Genomic DNA, 16,467 nt, shown 5'->3' on the forward strand with positions numbered 1-16,467 from the left:
ATCATACAGTCATAATACTTCTTAAAAAGGTAAAGGGACCCCTGACCATTAGATCCAGTCGTGGCCGACTCTGGGGTTGTGGCGCTCACCTCGCTTTATTGGCCGAGGGAGCCGGTGTACAGCTTCCGGGTCATGTGGCCAGCATGACTAAGTCGCTTCTGGCGAACCAGAGCAGCGCATGGAAACGCCGTTTACCTTTCTGCTGGAGCGGTACCTATTTATCTACTTGCACTTCGACCTGCTTTTGAACTGCTAGGTTGGCAGGAGCTGGGATTGAGCAACGGGAGCTCACCCCATCGCGGGGATTCGAACCACCGACCTTCTGATCAGCAAGTCCTAGGCTCTGTGGTTTAACCCACAGTGCCACCCGCGTCCATAATACTTCTTAGAATTCCTCAAATTTCTCTATTACTTTCTGATGAGATCTACTTAAGGTTGAATGAAAGCCAGGTACACACACAGACAATTTTACTCTTTGGAGAGACTTATCTCTTCTCCAGCCTCTTTCAAACTCCTTTTTAGGCCCTTTCTGAACAATTGTTTTGAGGTGTGTTTTGTGTGTGTGTGGTGTACACATGCAAACACACATGGGGTGTGTGTGACAAACTGGGTCTTTGCCCCAGGTGACAGAAACCCTGGCTTCGGCCCTGTGAAGCCTACTAAACATAAGCTCACCAAAAAGTGATGGAGGAGTTGAAGACAGCAACGTTGCCTTGCTGTTAGTGGCTATTAGCTATGATGGCTGTGCTTGGCCCCCATAGCTGGAGGAAGCAATGCTTTTGAATGGCGGCTGCTGGAAACCACAGGAGCTTAAAGTGCTCTTGTGCTCAATCCTGCTTGCAGGTTTTCCGAGCATCAAGTTGGCTACTGTGAGAACAGGATGCTGCTCCCCCTGCAGGCTACTCTAATGGCCTTGCTGGATTCTACAGGACTCATGCAGTCAAAGGACTGTTTCTGATCCTTTTCCAAAGAATAAAATCAGGAGCGGTGGTTGTTTTAAATAAGAGTTTACCCAGTGCAATTTTAGGTTATTTTTTTAGTGATCAAGATTTAATATATATTTTTAACTGCCGCTATATCTGAATTGTCTCTGTTATACCCAATTGCCATTCAGTGTATTCCTGTTGTGTTTTATAATTTTCCTGATATTGTAAGTGAGCCGGAAACTGGTCTGTGACCATAATACAGTGGTACCGCTGGTTACGTACTTAATTTGTTCCGGACGTCCGTTCTTAACCTGAAACTGTTCTTAACCTGAAGCACCACTTTAGCTAATGGGGCCTCCCGCTGCTGCCGTGCCACCGCTGCGCGATTTCTGTTCTCATCCTGAAGCAAAGTTCTTAACCCGAGGTACTATTTCTGGGTTAGCAGAGTCTGTAACCTGAAGCGTATGTAACCCAAGGTACCACTGTAATAAAATTTGTTTACCCAGTGCGTGCTTCAAAAAGAAAGTAAGATGGAACTTAATCATTAAGTAGAATGAGGTAATGGTACCAATAGAGAAATATGAAAAAGATGAGGAAATGAATTATTATTATTATTATTAATACATGCATATCCCATCTTCCAAAGAAGCCCAATGTGGAATATATGGGTCGTCCCCCCCCCCCCTTGCCATCCTCACAACCATTCTGTGGGGTAGAAAAGGTTGAGGGAAGTGACTGACCCAAGGTCATCCAGGGAGCTTCTTGGCTGTAGTGGGAATTTGAACCCTGATCTCCCAGGTCCTAGTCCAGTCCTCTCATCACTGCACCACATTGGCTCTAACATGGCATTATCTTTCCATTTCTCCTGCTGTTGCCCCACTGTTCATCCCAGCACCTGGAATGCAAAGACTCCCTGTTCCTGAACATCAAAGCTCCATGGATGCTGCAAATAGCCGTTGATAAAGCAATCCTCCATGAATCTGTCTGTCCCATTTTAAGCACGCCATCCAAGTCAACATAGATAGGTGGGCTGTAAATTCCACATTCCAAATTCCATTATGGGACACCCAAAGAAGTGTGTTCCTATGCCTTGTCCTTAACTTATAGCACATCAGTTTGTTGGAAGCCACCCAGAGTGGCTGGGGAAACCCAGCCAGATGGGTGGGGTATAAATATTAAATTGTTGTTGTTGTCATCGTCGTCACCATCATCATCATGGAACCCTTATTGCTATGCGAGGAGGAGGAGACTGTCCAACTTGCCCATAATTTTTATGCAAGATGATGCTCCTTTATACACCTTCAATATACAGTATTCCTCCTTTTGGTTTCCCTAAACCCCCAAATCACCATTCATCTATCTCTGCAATAAGGCCTGTAGAGAAAAATATGCCAGATGTACCAGCTGATACAGAGCGTTCCCTAGTCAGTTCCCTTGATGCCGTCGTGTTTTCCAGCGACAGTGACATCTTCTGGACATGATAGTGCCTAGAGGCAAAAAAAAGGGAAGCTGGATATTCTTCGTTCCTCTCCCTTTCTTTTAATTCAGCTGAGCTAGCTAAGCCAGCAGGCAAGGGAGATTTGCAGCAAACTTAGCAAGCCAGGTAAAACAACGGTATTGGAGCACTTGAAAACGCACACATACAAATCACTCCCATCGGTAGGCACAGTTCTTGAAGCACATTTTCTTGCAAGTTTCCGTTGTTTTTGATTTGACGGAGCAGCTGATGGAGAAGAGCAATTGCAGCTGTAATAGGCTCACCTAGTGATCTGCCCCAAATGACTGCTGCATAGTCAGTTGGATGCAATGCACCACAGGCATGCTTTGAGTGTTGCTTCTGTTTTTCGAAAGAGAGCTCCTTCCATGCTGTCCTGCCACCTGGATCGGGGAAAAGAAGCGCATGAACACACCAGCTGTTGCCTTCTGAAGTTTTGCTATTCATTAAAAAAATACCAGTGCGGCATACAAGAATTTTATCTGAAGCCATACAGTACCAAACCACGTAGAAAGGTAAAATCAGAAATGGCTAACTGTTATGGAAAGATGTGTTAATTGCCTGCATAAGCCTGATGTTTTCAGCAGGCGTTTAAAAGTAGGCACAGAAGGCGCCCGCTTAATCTCTGCTGGCAGAGCCATTCCGCAAGAGGAGGCTGGTGGCGCTTAGGGCTCGGTTCCTTGTGGTTGTCAAACTAGCCTCGCCAACTCAGGAAACAACCGACGACCTAGAAACCAGGATATCGGGGTTCAGGCAGTCTCTGAGGTACTCTGGACTTAAGCTGTCCAGGGCTTTGTAAATTCCTCCAAGGACCTTGAACTTGGCTCAGTAGTAGATAGGCAGCCAGTGCAGATGTTTTAACAATGGCATCACATGTTCTTGGCCACATGCCCCCATCATCAATCTGGCTGCCGTCCTCTGCACCAGCTGGAGCATCTAAACCAGCCCTTGAGATATCTGAAGATGTCCATCATACCTCCTCTCAGTCTCCTCTTTTCCAGGCTAAGCATATCCAGCTCCTTCAACCACTCCTCATAAGGCTTGGTTTCCAGGCCATTGATCATTTTGGTTGCCCTCCTCTGCACTTTCCAGCTTGTCAACATCCTTCTTAAATTGTGGTGCCCAGAACCGGACATAGTATTCCAGATGTGGTATGACCAAGGCAGAATAAAGTGGTAGTATTACTACCCTTGATCTGGACACTAGGCTTCTGTTGATGGAGTCTAGAAGAACATAGGAGTGCCTGGCGTGCTCTGGTCCATGGGGTCACGAAGAGTCAGACACGACTAAATGACTAAACAACAACAAGAAGAACATTAGCTTTTTTGCTGCTGCATCACACTGTTGACTCATGTTAAGCTTGTGGTCCACCAAGATCCCTAGATCCTTTTCACATGTTCTACTGACAAGCCAGGTGTCCCCCATCTTATATTTGTGCATCTGCTTCTTCCTGTTTCTAAGTGCAGAACCTTACATTTGTCCCTGTTGAAATTCATTCTGTTAGCTTGGGCCCAGTTCTCCAATCTGTTAAGGTCTTTTTTGAATCCTGATTCTGTCTTCTGTGCCATTAGCTACACCTCCCATCCCTCCAGGTTGTTACCTGGATCAAATAAATTGTGTGGATTTGTGCTGCGCAGCATGCAAAACAGATTGATATTCCGCCAGGGCTCAAATAATAACACTTAGTTAGTGACCTCATCTCTTGACTTTAGTTAGTCATCACCTCTTGGTCCAGCCTACCTCACAGGGTTGTTTTGAGGAATAATTGGAGGTGAATCCTGAGCTCCTTGCAGCAGCAGCAGCAGCAGGAGGAAATAAATGTGGTACAGAAAACAAACCAGAGAAGCGGGCATGCACCCACTTGGCCTCCATCTGGAGAAGTTTTGAGGACTGGCAGTAGCAGAGCTGTGGCCTGACTCTGGCCAGGTACAGCAGGTAACCTGATTATCTGCAGACTGAAGGCAGCGTGGGGTGGAATTGTGGGTTGCAGCACACAGGGCTGCTTTGTGAATGCTAGGAGGGACCATTCCTCCCTCGCACAGCTGCGGACACCTTCTCTAAGAGCCGGTTGTATTCTGTTCCTTTGAGGCATTTCAAGAATGATGCTAAGCTGCTCTGGCCATTATTGGTTTAACCCCAGCCGGGTTTAAATATGCATAAGCTGCGTCTAATAGCTGTGATTTATTTGAGTAATCCCTTATCGGGAATGGGCAGGCCATCCCTCCTCCTCTCTCGCAAGGGAGCACTTGGGCTCCTGCAGAGATTCAGCTGCCTGGCTAATTTTCAAATAAGCCAAAGTCCTGCATATTTCCCCAGCACAGTTGTTGTACCTGTGGCTCTTCGCTACTGGAGACCTCACTTAATCTGCCTGTCATCTACAAATACACCCTATGATGTGGCTTTTATTATCCGAGCCGAGGAAGAACGCTGCCCTGGGTTTCCTGAGGGATTTAATCTAACATGGAAAACGGTGGCTTCTATTAGTCTACAATTCTCACCCACACACACTGTCCAATTTAGCTGCACCAGTAGATCCACTCCCGTTTCCCCCAATGCAAATCTGAAAGGCTACACTATTTAATTGGACTTCTTCACCGCTTGCGACTGTGAAGGAAAGGAGCCCCTAGACCTCAAGAGCAGAATAAACAAGATCATGTATCTCTCGTCTCAGGTCTGTTTGTTTCAGCTGTGGGATGTTTCTTGCTAACAAGTTAGAACCAGTGTGGAATTGTGGACTGCCGTAGCTCAATCGCAGAACATCTGCTTTGCATGCAGAAGGTGCCAGGTTCCATCCCTGCCATCTCCAGTTCTGTCAATACTTACTGGCAGCAGCTCTCCAGGCAGGGTTGACCTCTTCAGTCCTATCTGGAGATGGTGGGGATTTCAGTTATGAACTCCTTTGGGTGGCCTTGGGCTAGTCATTGGGAATGGAGTTTCATAGAATCGGGCCCACAATACTGCTGGAAATGAGTGGAACATCAAAGCCATGTGGGACCACAAAACAGTGACTCCCCTGAAGACCCCAGTGATCCGGCAGGGATTAGGTGAGCCTTGAGGTAGCCACACAAATCATTAAGGGCCTAGTAAATTAATTACAAGAACCATGAATCTGGCCTGGTAGTATCTGGACAGGCAGTGTAGACTTTTGAACACTGGAGTTATGTGTTGGAGGTAATTTGTTTCACTCAGGAATCTCGCCCCAGCGTTTTGCACCAGCTGGATTCTCCACATGAGGACCAAGAGTAGCTCTATCTCAATAACCATCTTGCAGTAACCAAGTCTTGAGGTTCCCAATGCATGGATCTCGGTAGTTGAGGGAGCTGGGTATGTTTAGCCAGGAAAAGGGGAGACTAAGGGGAGATATAATAATCACCTTCAAATATCTCAAGGGCTGTTATGTGGAAGAGGGAACAAGCCTTATTTCTCCTGCTCTGGATGGTAGGACTCGAACCAATGGCTTCAAGTTACAAGAAAGGAGATTCCGACTTTCTGACAGTAAGAGCTATTCGACAGTAGAATGATCTCCCTTAGGAGATGGTGGACTCTCATTCTCTGGAGGTTTTTAAGCAGAGATTGGATGGCCATCTGTCTTGGATGTTTAGTTGAGAATCCTGCATTGCAAGGGGTTGGATTTGATGACCCTCAGGGTCCCTTCCAGCTCTATAGTTCTATGATCTACTTTGATGTTCTGTAATAAATCACAATATGATATATAAATGATAAATAAATAACATCTTCCTTCCTTTTCACAGTTCAGGGTTCACCATGGCCAGCCTACCATGCCTTCTCTTACTCCTGTGGACCATCAATGGCGTTCTACCTTCCAGTTCTCATTGGAGGCCCACCTGGCCATCCTACAGAGTCCCCGTCGTTCTGCCACAATCAACCACTTATTTGGACAAACCACAGTTTGATGCCGAAGCTAAGCTGGAAGTGGTCTCGTCTTGCAGCCCGTCTTGCCATAAGAGTTCTCCGCTACCTACTTACGAAGAGGTGAAGGATTACTTGTCCTACGAAACTTTGTACTCCAACGGCTCCCGAACTGAGACGGAAGTCGGCATCTACGTTCTGACCGGCGGGAGCGCCGGGACGCAGAGCAGATCTCGGGCCAAGAGGCAGATCTACGGATACGACACGAGGTTCAGCATTTTCGGCAAGGACTTCTTGCTCAACTACCCCTTTTCCACTTCTGTGAAGTTGTCCACGGGCTGCACCGGGACTTTGGTGGCCGAGAAGCATGTCCTCACGGCCGCCCACTGCATCCACGATGGCAAAAGCTATGTCAAAGGAGCCAGGAAACTGCGTGTGGGGTTTCTGCGGCCGAAGCTGAAAGATGGCAGCAAGGGGGCGAACATCAGTAGCTCCCCGGAGCCAGAAAGGATGAAATTCCAGTGGATCCGAGTGAAACGGACTCACGTCCCCAAAGGGTGGATCAAAGGGAATGCCAACGACATTGGCATGGATTACGACTATGCCCTCTTGGAGCTCAAGAAACCCCACAAACGGAAGTTCATGAAGATTGGCGTGAGCCCGGCCGCAAAGCAACTGCCTGGCGGGAGAATCCACTTCTCAGGCTATGACAACGACCGGCCAGGGAACCTGGTCTACCGCTTCTGCGACGTCAAAGACGAAACGTACGACCTCTTGTACCAGCAGTGTGACGCCCAGCCGGGCGCCAGCGGCTCGGGAGTTTACGTACGGATGTGGAAGAGGCAGAGCCGCAAGTGGGAGCGCAAGATCATTGGGATATTTTCCGGGCACCAGTGGGTGGACACAAACGGCTCCCCGCAGGATTTCAATGTGGCCGTTCGCATCACTCCCCTCAAATACGCGCAGATTTGCTACTGGATTACAGGCAACTATCAGCACTGCAGGGACGGCTAAAGACAATGGGCATCCTTTTTTTTAAAAAAAAGAAAATAAACGGCCTCGGTTGCTGAATCGGGGGCAGGGTGGGGTGGGGGGGGGAAAGGGGAAGCAAAACTCTTCTATATTGCCGGTGCTATGGGGTGCAGTTCTGTTTTTCTTTTTTATAAATACCTGGATGCAGGAATCAATAGGGAAGTCTGTCTTGTTTGTAAAGGTGCTTTGTGTTACATACTATGCACAGCCAAGCTGGCCTTAGATACTGGGGCATCCTGGGGTGCACATGTGGCCCTGCCCTTCTCCCACAACTCCCCTTCCCGGTGCCCATGTCATGGCTGGGAGGCTCTGCAACTTGTGCGCTTTGCATTTGATTTTTGCAAACTGTTCCTCCTGGGGCTCCTGGCCCTCAAGTCAAGTCAGAGAACACAGCGTTGATAGGGGCTGAACCAGAGATGGTGGCCAATTTAAAGTTGAAGTGAGACAGGGGTAGGCGTGAGTGTGGCTGTGGGCTTTGTTTTTTGTTGCACTGCTGTGGCTGCTTTCTGCAGGCAAGCAAGAGAAGAAAAACACTCAGCTTTGATGCTCCCGTGTAGATAGACGATACACTTTGCATCAGTCAAGTTCTCCCTGAAAAAGACTTTTTGTCTGAAATGTATTTAGCGTCGGTAGCTCTGCTTTCTATTTCTGGAAGCTATTATATTCAGAGCGGGGGATATTGTGAGTCTGTGGGAGCACAGAACAGCTTCAGAATTTACCGTAAATTCCTAAGAATCTCAGGGTATTTTGGAAGCTAGTCCACCACTGCAGCACACCCGCCATATTTGGCCACATGCGCAGACTTCTCCATTAACTTGTTCTGCTTTGCAGCCAAAGCTGGATTGGCACAGTGTTGGTTCTACTAGCCCACAAAGCCACCTCCCACTTATCTGGAGCAGGGCTGTGCACAGCCCTGATTGGCTGCTCCTTTGTGTCAATCGCAAAACCACCTCTCCCTTCTTGGAGCTGTGCTGTACACGGTTCTGATTGGTTGGCCCTCACTGATCATGAAGCCACTCCCTCCCTCTCTCATTGTTTTCGCCCTAGGGTTACAGAATTGTGCAAAAATATATATCCCAACCTTTAAAAAAATGCAAGGGACATTCCCAGCCCTACCTGTAGTTGCGGAGGGGGGGCTGAATCTGGGACCTTCAGCATGAACAGCAGATGTACTACCACTGAGCCCTGTCTCTGCGGGTGGCGCTGTGGGTTAAACCACAGAGCCTAGGACTTGCCGATCAGAAGGTCAGCGGTTCGAATCCCCACAACAGGGTGAGCTCCAGTTGCTCTGTCCCAGCTCCTGCCAACCTAGCAGTTTGAAAGCACGCCAGTGCAAGTAGATAAATAGGTACCACTGAGGTGGGAAGGTAAATGGCGTTTCCATGTGCTCCGGCATTCGTCACAGTCCTCCGTGCGCCAGAAATGGTTTAGCCATGCTGGCCACATGACCCAGAAAACTGTCTGTGGACAAACGCCGGCTCCCTCGGCCTGAAAGTGAGATGAGCGCCGCAACCCCATAGTTGCCTTTGACTGGACTTAACCGTCCAGGGGTCCTTTACCTTGACCTTTACCCAGAGAACAGCTGAAGGAGAGGAGAGGCACCTCCCATTAGCATCAAATTTCAACTGCCCCGAGTCTGTTCAAGCCAGGAGCAAAGTTTCCTTCTAGCTAGAGGGACTGGCAAGGCTAAGTGGGCTTTGCAGCAGAAGCAGCTGCTTTCTTTCTTTCTTTCTTTCTTTCTTTCTTTCTTTCTTTCTTTCTTTCTTTCGCTGGATAGCCCATGCCAATGCGGAGTTCAGAAGTAAATTTACTGAGTGCTGCTTGCTGTGTGGGATCTGTTACCTTTATTTATGCCTCGTCTTTCTTTTTTCTCCCGTGGTTTTACCTTTCCTCTTGTTTCCCCCCAAATTCTCCAGCGATTCTCAGCAACTGGAGAGCAGGCAAGTTTTAGTGAGGTCCCCCCTCCCACTTTTTTTCCTTTTAACTGCACTGCTATCCCTCAGCATAATGGATGCAAACTGAGAAGGGCATTCGAGCCTTCGCACACCAAGATTGCCAAGCACAATCTCTCCAGGGTTCAGCTGTTTTTCCAGAGCACAGTGCAGTCTCGGAAGCCGGGCTGGTGCCTCGCAATTAGGGACAGGAGAAGATGTCCGTTTCAGTTTATTGCAATCTCTCGTTTTCCCCATCTTGAGTTCTGTTCTCCACATTTCCGCATCATTTTGCAATTTTCTTTTAACAGAATTCCTGTGAAAATTTGTCAGCGTTTTCATGCAAACTTCCTCCATGAGCATTTTTGTAAGCTGGAGTTCTTGTTATTAAATATACCAAGAAAAAAGCACACCAAGAACTCAGGCCAATGTAGATTCCAATAGTGGGAGTTTCTAATCCATAATTGACTTCTGACTTCTGCTCTAAAGACCTCCACGTCGAATCTGACTATGGACTAACATGAACTTATCTCTACTCATAAACTCTTATCTCTAATTCTGTAACGAATTTCTGTGTTATACATATCTTGATGAGTTTGAGTTTGTAATCTCTGTTAGAGTTTGTAATCTCTATCTGAGTTTGTAATCCTTGTCAGAATACATACTTTTGAATAGATTAGTTTTTGTTACTATTGACTGTTGATTTGCGAGTAGGGACCACTCCCACTATTGAAACTTACATTGGCCGGAGTTCTTGCTGTGCACATTTTTGTATGCAGTCTTCCCTGTCAACCACATTTTTTGCAATGCAATTTCCATTAATATAATGCATTTTCCTGCCAGTAAGTGCAATTAAATGTCACCTGGCCAGAGAACCACACTTGCAAGATCCTTCAAAATCTGAATTTTGAAGGGCAGCTGTGTTTTGGTTCGCCCATTGATGCTGAAAATTCAAATTAGGTAAGTTCACATTTAAATGCAAACCGAATTGAGATTCTCCTCCATCCCATCTGGAATATAAAGGACTGAGCTGCTGTGGACTCACCGGCCTCAGTGCCCTCTTCAGGCACAAAAGAGAACTGCAGCAAGCATCACTGCCCCCTGCAGTTGCCAGGCAAGACTCTGGGTTGGTTGGTGTCAAAACGACAGAAAAGCTCTGAAACTGTTGGCTGTTCCAAGGTAGCATCTCATCAACTTATGATTCATTACGTCTTCAGCTTTGTGCATGGTGGGTGGCCTTTTCCCCAGGCCTTTACACACAGACAGTCGCTCAAACGGATTCTCCCCATTTAAGCAGCCCAGTTCAGACATTGCCCCCAAACCATGGTTAGCAGGAGCAGATTTCACTTCATTTCCCATCTGCTCAGTATTCCCATTTATGTGGTGCAGCAACCTCCAGGGTGCAGGGATGGTTATAACAATGGTATGTCGGCGCAGTTATCACATCTAGCGATGTTTGGTACAAACCATGGTTTCGCAAACAGTATATTTTCCTTTTTTTGAAAAAAAAACTTTTATCTAGATAAAAACACAAAAAAAGGAGGGGGGAGAGAGATATAGAAAAAGAAAGACATAACAAGAGTAGGAAAGAGGTTAAAAGAGAAAGATAGAAAAATCCAGAAAATAAAGTACTTCTAATTCCTCACCTGTCCACTATAAAAAAAGCCTATCAAATGAGACCCATCCCTTTTGTTTATCAAATTTATTTATTGCTTCACAACAAATAGGGAGTCTCGAAGTGATATACAGGTAAAGTAAAATACAAAAGTACATAATAATACCATTTGGTAGGAGAGGGTCTCATGCAGATACCATCTCACCAGGATGTCTGTCCCATCTGTGTCTGAATCAGGCCATTAGTGTGGCAGCACCTGTGCTTTGAAACTCTTATTACATGTTAAGACAGGCATCTTCTCTATTGTCTTTTTTGGCACCTGTTGAAGACCTTCCATTTCCAAGTCTTTTAAGCAGAGATCTGTATCCCAGTCCGCATCTGGTTTGGACTTGAAAAATGTTCTTAGATATGTTTTCATCATTAAATCAGTTGGGGATAGTTCAGGCCTTGTAAGTGACAGAGACATTCAACCAAATGGACAGAGGAAAAACTCCCTCAGAAAGACACAACCAATCAGAGCACATGCTACCTCAGTGAGGGTCATGTTGCTGTGATTGGTTGTCAGGGAAAACCTACACACACACACAGTTAGCTGACTTACTGTTAAAGAATTAACTCTTTAGTCACACACAGAATGATCCCTGCTGTTCTACCAAGCCATTCATTAATTAAACTATTCATTAATTAAACTATTGCATCAGACCTCCCTGCAGATGTCCACTTTGCAGATGTTCAGCAGAGACCGAGATCTGCTGATGAATGTGTACAAACCAGACCAGAGCAATCAAACTGAGCAGCACATTTTCATCAGGGTAAAGCCTTTCAACAGGAAGCCTGCTAGCACATTTGCAAAGCTAAGCAGGGTCCGGTGTGGTTTCAAATTGGATGGGAGACCATGTGTTGAGATTCCTGCATTGCAGGGGGTTGGATTAGATGACCCTCAGAATCTCTTCCAACTCTACAATTCTATGATTCTACAAATTAGAATGTGTCAGGTGAGAACTCCCCCCCCCCCCGTATAGGTATCTCCTTTATTTCCACTCCACCCAACTGTTGTCAAGGGTGTTAATGGTGCTTACTTTTTTTCAGTTATTGTGGTCCCTCTTTGGAATGCCAAAATTGCTTCTCGACACATTCACATATCAGGTGTAGCTTTCGCACATAATGCTAGGACTCTTCTTCTCTGGCACAGACAGTCACGGATGTTTTAAAACGAAATCTGGCAGTGGGATGGGGGGGGGGGAGAACCTTTTTGCATTTGGCGAAACCTCATCCACCTCCTTTCTCTGTAGACACCTGACTCCTGTGACTGTTTTAATGCCAGTTCTTTTGATGAATGTATTGCAGAAAACCAAGAGGAAACGGAAAGAGACAGAGGATTTTGTACCTATTTATATGTTATCTGCCAGAAATGAAAAGCGCTCATTGTAATTACACTTCATTTGTAAGGATGTTCAAATACAGCACAGTTTTTATCGACCTCTGCAGGAATAATATGCTTGTTCATTTTCTTGTCATTTTTTTTAAATGCTTGCAGAAAACTGGATGTTGCTTTGCATGCTTCCTAGCCACATGAGATTGTGATGGGTGCAGCTCCAGAGCATAGCTGTCAACTTTTCCCTTTTCTTGCGAGGAATCCTATTCAGAATAAGGGAATTTCCCTTAAAAAAAGGGAAACGTTGACAGCTGTGCTCCAGAGAGTGACAAGCCTGAGCTTCAAAACCATTGTATGGTCCACCACCCTAACCAGTGCTACTGTATTTTGTAAAACACTTTTGAAAACAACAACAATAAAGAGGTATATAAATTTTAATAAATAAAACAGAAATAACATTGCCGCTTTGAGCAGAGAATCCAAGGAAATTAGTTGCAGTCTAAGCCAATTCCTTGTTTCCACATCTTCCAGGCTGCCCTGTGCAAAAGGACCCGTCCTCACCTAAATCCTGACACCAGCAGTATTGCATCTTTTCCACCCAGGAGTACAACATCCCAGAAGCAGCTCTTTTCTACAGGAAAAATGAATACTCATGAATACTCCCTGAAGCAAGGGCTAGTCAAGGGATTATTCTTTTTCATTTCATTTCTAGAATTCATATTTTTAAGGGGATTGGAATTTCAAAGTGGTTTGCAACCTATATTAAAACATCAAAGGAAGCAATTCCAGAAGAAAGTCAGACATATACATTCAAAGAAACGTAATTCACAGGAAACCATTATTATTATTATTATTATTATTATTATTATTATTATTATTATTATTAAAATGTACTTAGTTACATTTGTATACAGCCCTATACCCATAGGTCTCAGGGTGGTTCACAACACAAAGTTATAGCATACAAAGCACAGAATAAATAATGAAAATAATGAAAACATAAAGACAGTAAAACGTGGCTTTTCACTCAGCGAGCTAACTCCTTCTCTAAAGCAAATAAAACACCACACAGGAGGTCAAATGCAGAATGCACATTTAATGCAGCAAAGGTAACAATTTTTTATCTTTAACATTTCAAACGAAAGCATACCCAAAGGAAGTCAAATATGAAATGCGCATTTAAAGCAGCATAATTAGCAAGAGAATAAAATAGTATCATAAACATAGAACATATCTTCTGCCGTTGCGCCAATGGTGGTTTATGGCGGATGGCACTAAGAGGCCTGCAAAACAGTCTCTGGCCTCTTCCTCAGTCTCAGCTTTTGTAGCTGGAGTCAGTCCGGCAAAATAATCTCTGGCCTCTTCCTCAGTCTCAGCTTTCGTAGCTGGAGTCAGTCCGGCAAAATACCGGTAATCTCTGGCCTCTTCCTCAGTTTCAGCTTTTGTAGCTGGAGTCAGTCCAGCAAAATAATCTCTGGCCTCTGGCCTCTTCCTCAGTCTCAACTTTTGTAGTTGGAGTCAGTCTGGGCCTTGCCCACCCAGATCAGGAGGCACCAACTGCCTCGCCAATGTTGGGAGACATTCTGCACAGAAACATGTGTGTGTACCTTTAAGAAGTTTCTGCAAGCTATGGGCTAATTGGTTGCAGCTGGCCGTGGCTACAAAAGGAAAAAAGCTGCAGTTTGTACCCTGCCTGCAGGAAAAACACCCACCAGCGTTTCTGTTTGTTGTTTTGTAATAAAGTCTTCGTTTAAGTTTGGTTTTACACCTGTCTCAAGCTGTCACAGTCTGTTCTCTGCCACCAGTTAAAAATCCCCCTCGAACAGCCAACTCACCCTTTTGCTTGCCCACCTGCACTCTCACCTCGCCCCCGCCCCTCCCAAAGCCACTCAGGGAGAAGTTCAAATGACTTAGCAAATGTGGTGGCTTCTCCTTCCATGGTCAACCCCCTATCATTTATTAATTTCAGCCCGCTTTGCCAAACGGTCCCAGGGCAAGGTGCAAAAGCGTCAGCCTGAATCACAACCACAATTTCCCATTAAAAAAGCGTAAGGCAAAGCTGGAAAACAACCGGCAGCAAAATAGCAATGTAACAGACCGGCGGCAAAGTAGCAAAGTATCAGAGCAGCAGTACCGGTGAATGTAAACATGGTGTTCATTTCTCTGCTTCACTTTTGCCTCTGGCCCTGCGCACCACTGGCTTGCGGCCCTCATGAGCTTACCCAGAAGGCAATGTGGCCCTGGGTCTACAAAAAAGTTCCCCACCCCAGGAAGAGCTTGGTGTGGCAAGACAACTGCACAGAATTGGCTGTTAAATGAGCCCATGTTTCCAAACCAGCCTGCGCCGCCACATCGCCTTGACTCTGGAAGCAGCCTTGCAAAGCCCCTGCTGGAAGTTGCCTTGCACAAGCAAATACGACACATACTTGAGATTCTTCTCTGCATTGCCCCTTGTTAGCACCTCTTGTGGGGAGAGCCAGCTCCAGGTACACATATCCTGTCCTTGATATGGAGCCTGGTCCCTGTAGCTTCTGTTTGGCGGCATTAAGAGAAAATGTGATATTAGATGTGTATTCTCATTAAGAAGGGAAGCACTCAGGAAATAGGGCAGTGGAAAAGAAAGGAACTGGGGGTTGGTTGGTTTTTTGCTTTTGGAACAGTTACTATTTCCCTTCTCTCTGTGTTTGTTTGGGGTTTTTATGGAGGGGTGCATTAATTTTAATGCATCTGTACGGCACCACTATTCCTAAAACGAAAGCGCAACATCTTCCAACTGCACTGTGCAGAAATGCAACTTGCTCAAATGCATTAGACCAATTGCAACCCACAAATGACACCCCAGTGGCCAAATGCCAAGGATGTTTGGGGGAAAAAAAATCTGTACTAGCCTCTTAGCTGGGGGGAGGGGCATTGCAAAGCATATGGGGCCACTACAGAGAAGGCCCTGCTTCTTGTGGTGGCTAATGCAACTCCTGTAATTTTCTATGGCTGTCTAGAGGATGAGAGTTCAACAGGTGTAGCTGGCACAATTCCGTCGCAGGGCCATAGCTGTCAACGTTTCCCTTTTTTAAAGGGAAATTCCCTTATTCCGAATAGGATTCCTCACAAGAAAAGGGAAAAGTTGGCAGCTATGCGCAGGGTATAGCTAGGATAACAGCTATGTGGCTTGCATAACATGACCCTGAAATCTGAGCACCTTTTACATGTGCTCTTTTGCATCTGCAAAACTTATATCCATTTGCCAAGTGCAGAAATTCCTTCTATACTGAAGGCTTAGGAGTTGCTTTATGTGGGATGTAATCCACTGAGAGTAGTCAAGTACAGTGGTACCTTGGGTTGCAGACGCTTCAGGTTACAGACTCCGCTAACCCAGAAATAGTACCTCAGGTTAAGATCTTTGCTTCAGGATGAGAACAGAAATTGCGCGGTGGCGGTGCAGCGGGAGGCCCCATTAGCTAAAGTGGTGCCTCAGCTTAAAAACAGTTTCAGGTTAAGGATGGACCTCCAGAACGAATTAAGTTCTTAACCCGAGGTACCACTGTACAACATTCCTTGTTTTCCTAGAGTGGACATGCAAGGGAATGTTTGGTACAGCCAGTCGAAACTCCCTCCTGGCCTGGAGCATCCTTCCTTGCATGTGACTAGTAAGTGGGTGTGACCTTTCCAGACCTGGCAAAAGGTCAAGGCGTGCTGCCCCTCTCCTCTTTTTTCCATCTTCTTTTCATCCTGCGAATTTCCTGGAATGAACTGCTGGCTGCCAGCCAAGCAGTCCCCCAGGCCATCTTCCTTGTGGGATAAACCTGATAGTACAAGTTTGTAGCTTTAAGCCTTAAGCCTACCTTCTGGGATCACACTGTGCTCTGCCTGATCGTGAGTAAACTTTCTTTTTATTGCTTATGAATAAGACTGTGATGTCTTTATTCTTTTAGGAGGGATTCAAGGGGTCTTATCAGGAAAATATTAGAACACATTTCAATCTGGACAAGCCAGACTGAACTGTGTATTGTTTTAAGAAACTCACACGAGTTTGCAACTAGTTTTCTGCTGTGTAAAGGGGAATACATTCTGCTAAGTAAAGAAACTTGCTAACGGAAGTTAGGAAGGATATTAATAAACAATATATATTCTCCTGCCACCCTAAAGATTCCCACACCTTATACTGAGTCAGACCACTGGTCCACCTAGTTCAATATTGCTGACACTGGCTGGCAGCAACCCTCCAG

At 45.8% G+C, this 16,467-nt stretch overlaps 1 protein-coding gene across 1 annotated transcript in view; it reads left to right on the top strand.

The window, feature by feature from the left end:
• The window catches only part of PRSS23 (serine protease 23), a 21,769-nt gene extending 9,421 nt beyond the window's left edge, over positions 1-12,348 (top strand). Inside the window, exon 2 of the mRNA XM_081003375.1 lies at positions 6,174-12,348. Coding sequence (XP_080859501.1) covers positions 6,174-7,305 — 1,132 coding nt within the window. The 3' untranslated portion in view covers positions 7,306-12,348. The remainder of the gene's footprint in view (positions 1-6,173) is intronic.
• The last annotated feature ends 4,119 nt before the right edge of the window (positions 12,349-16,467 follow it).

Source organism: Podarcis pityusensis (assembly GCF_964106645.2).
Source record: "Podarcis pityusensis genome assembly, chromosome: 4".
Lineage (NCBI taxonomy): Eukaryota > Metazoa > Chordata > Lepidosauria > Squamata > Lacertidae > Podarcis > Podarcis pityusensis.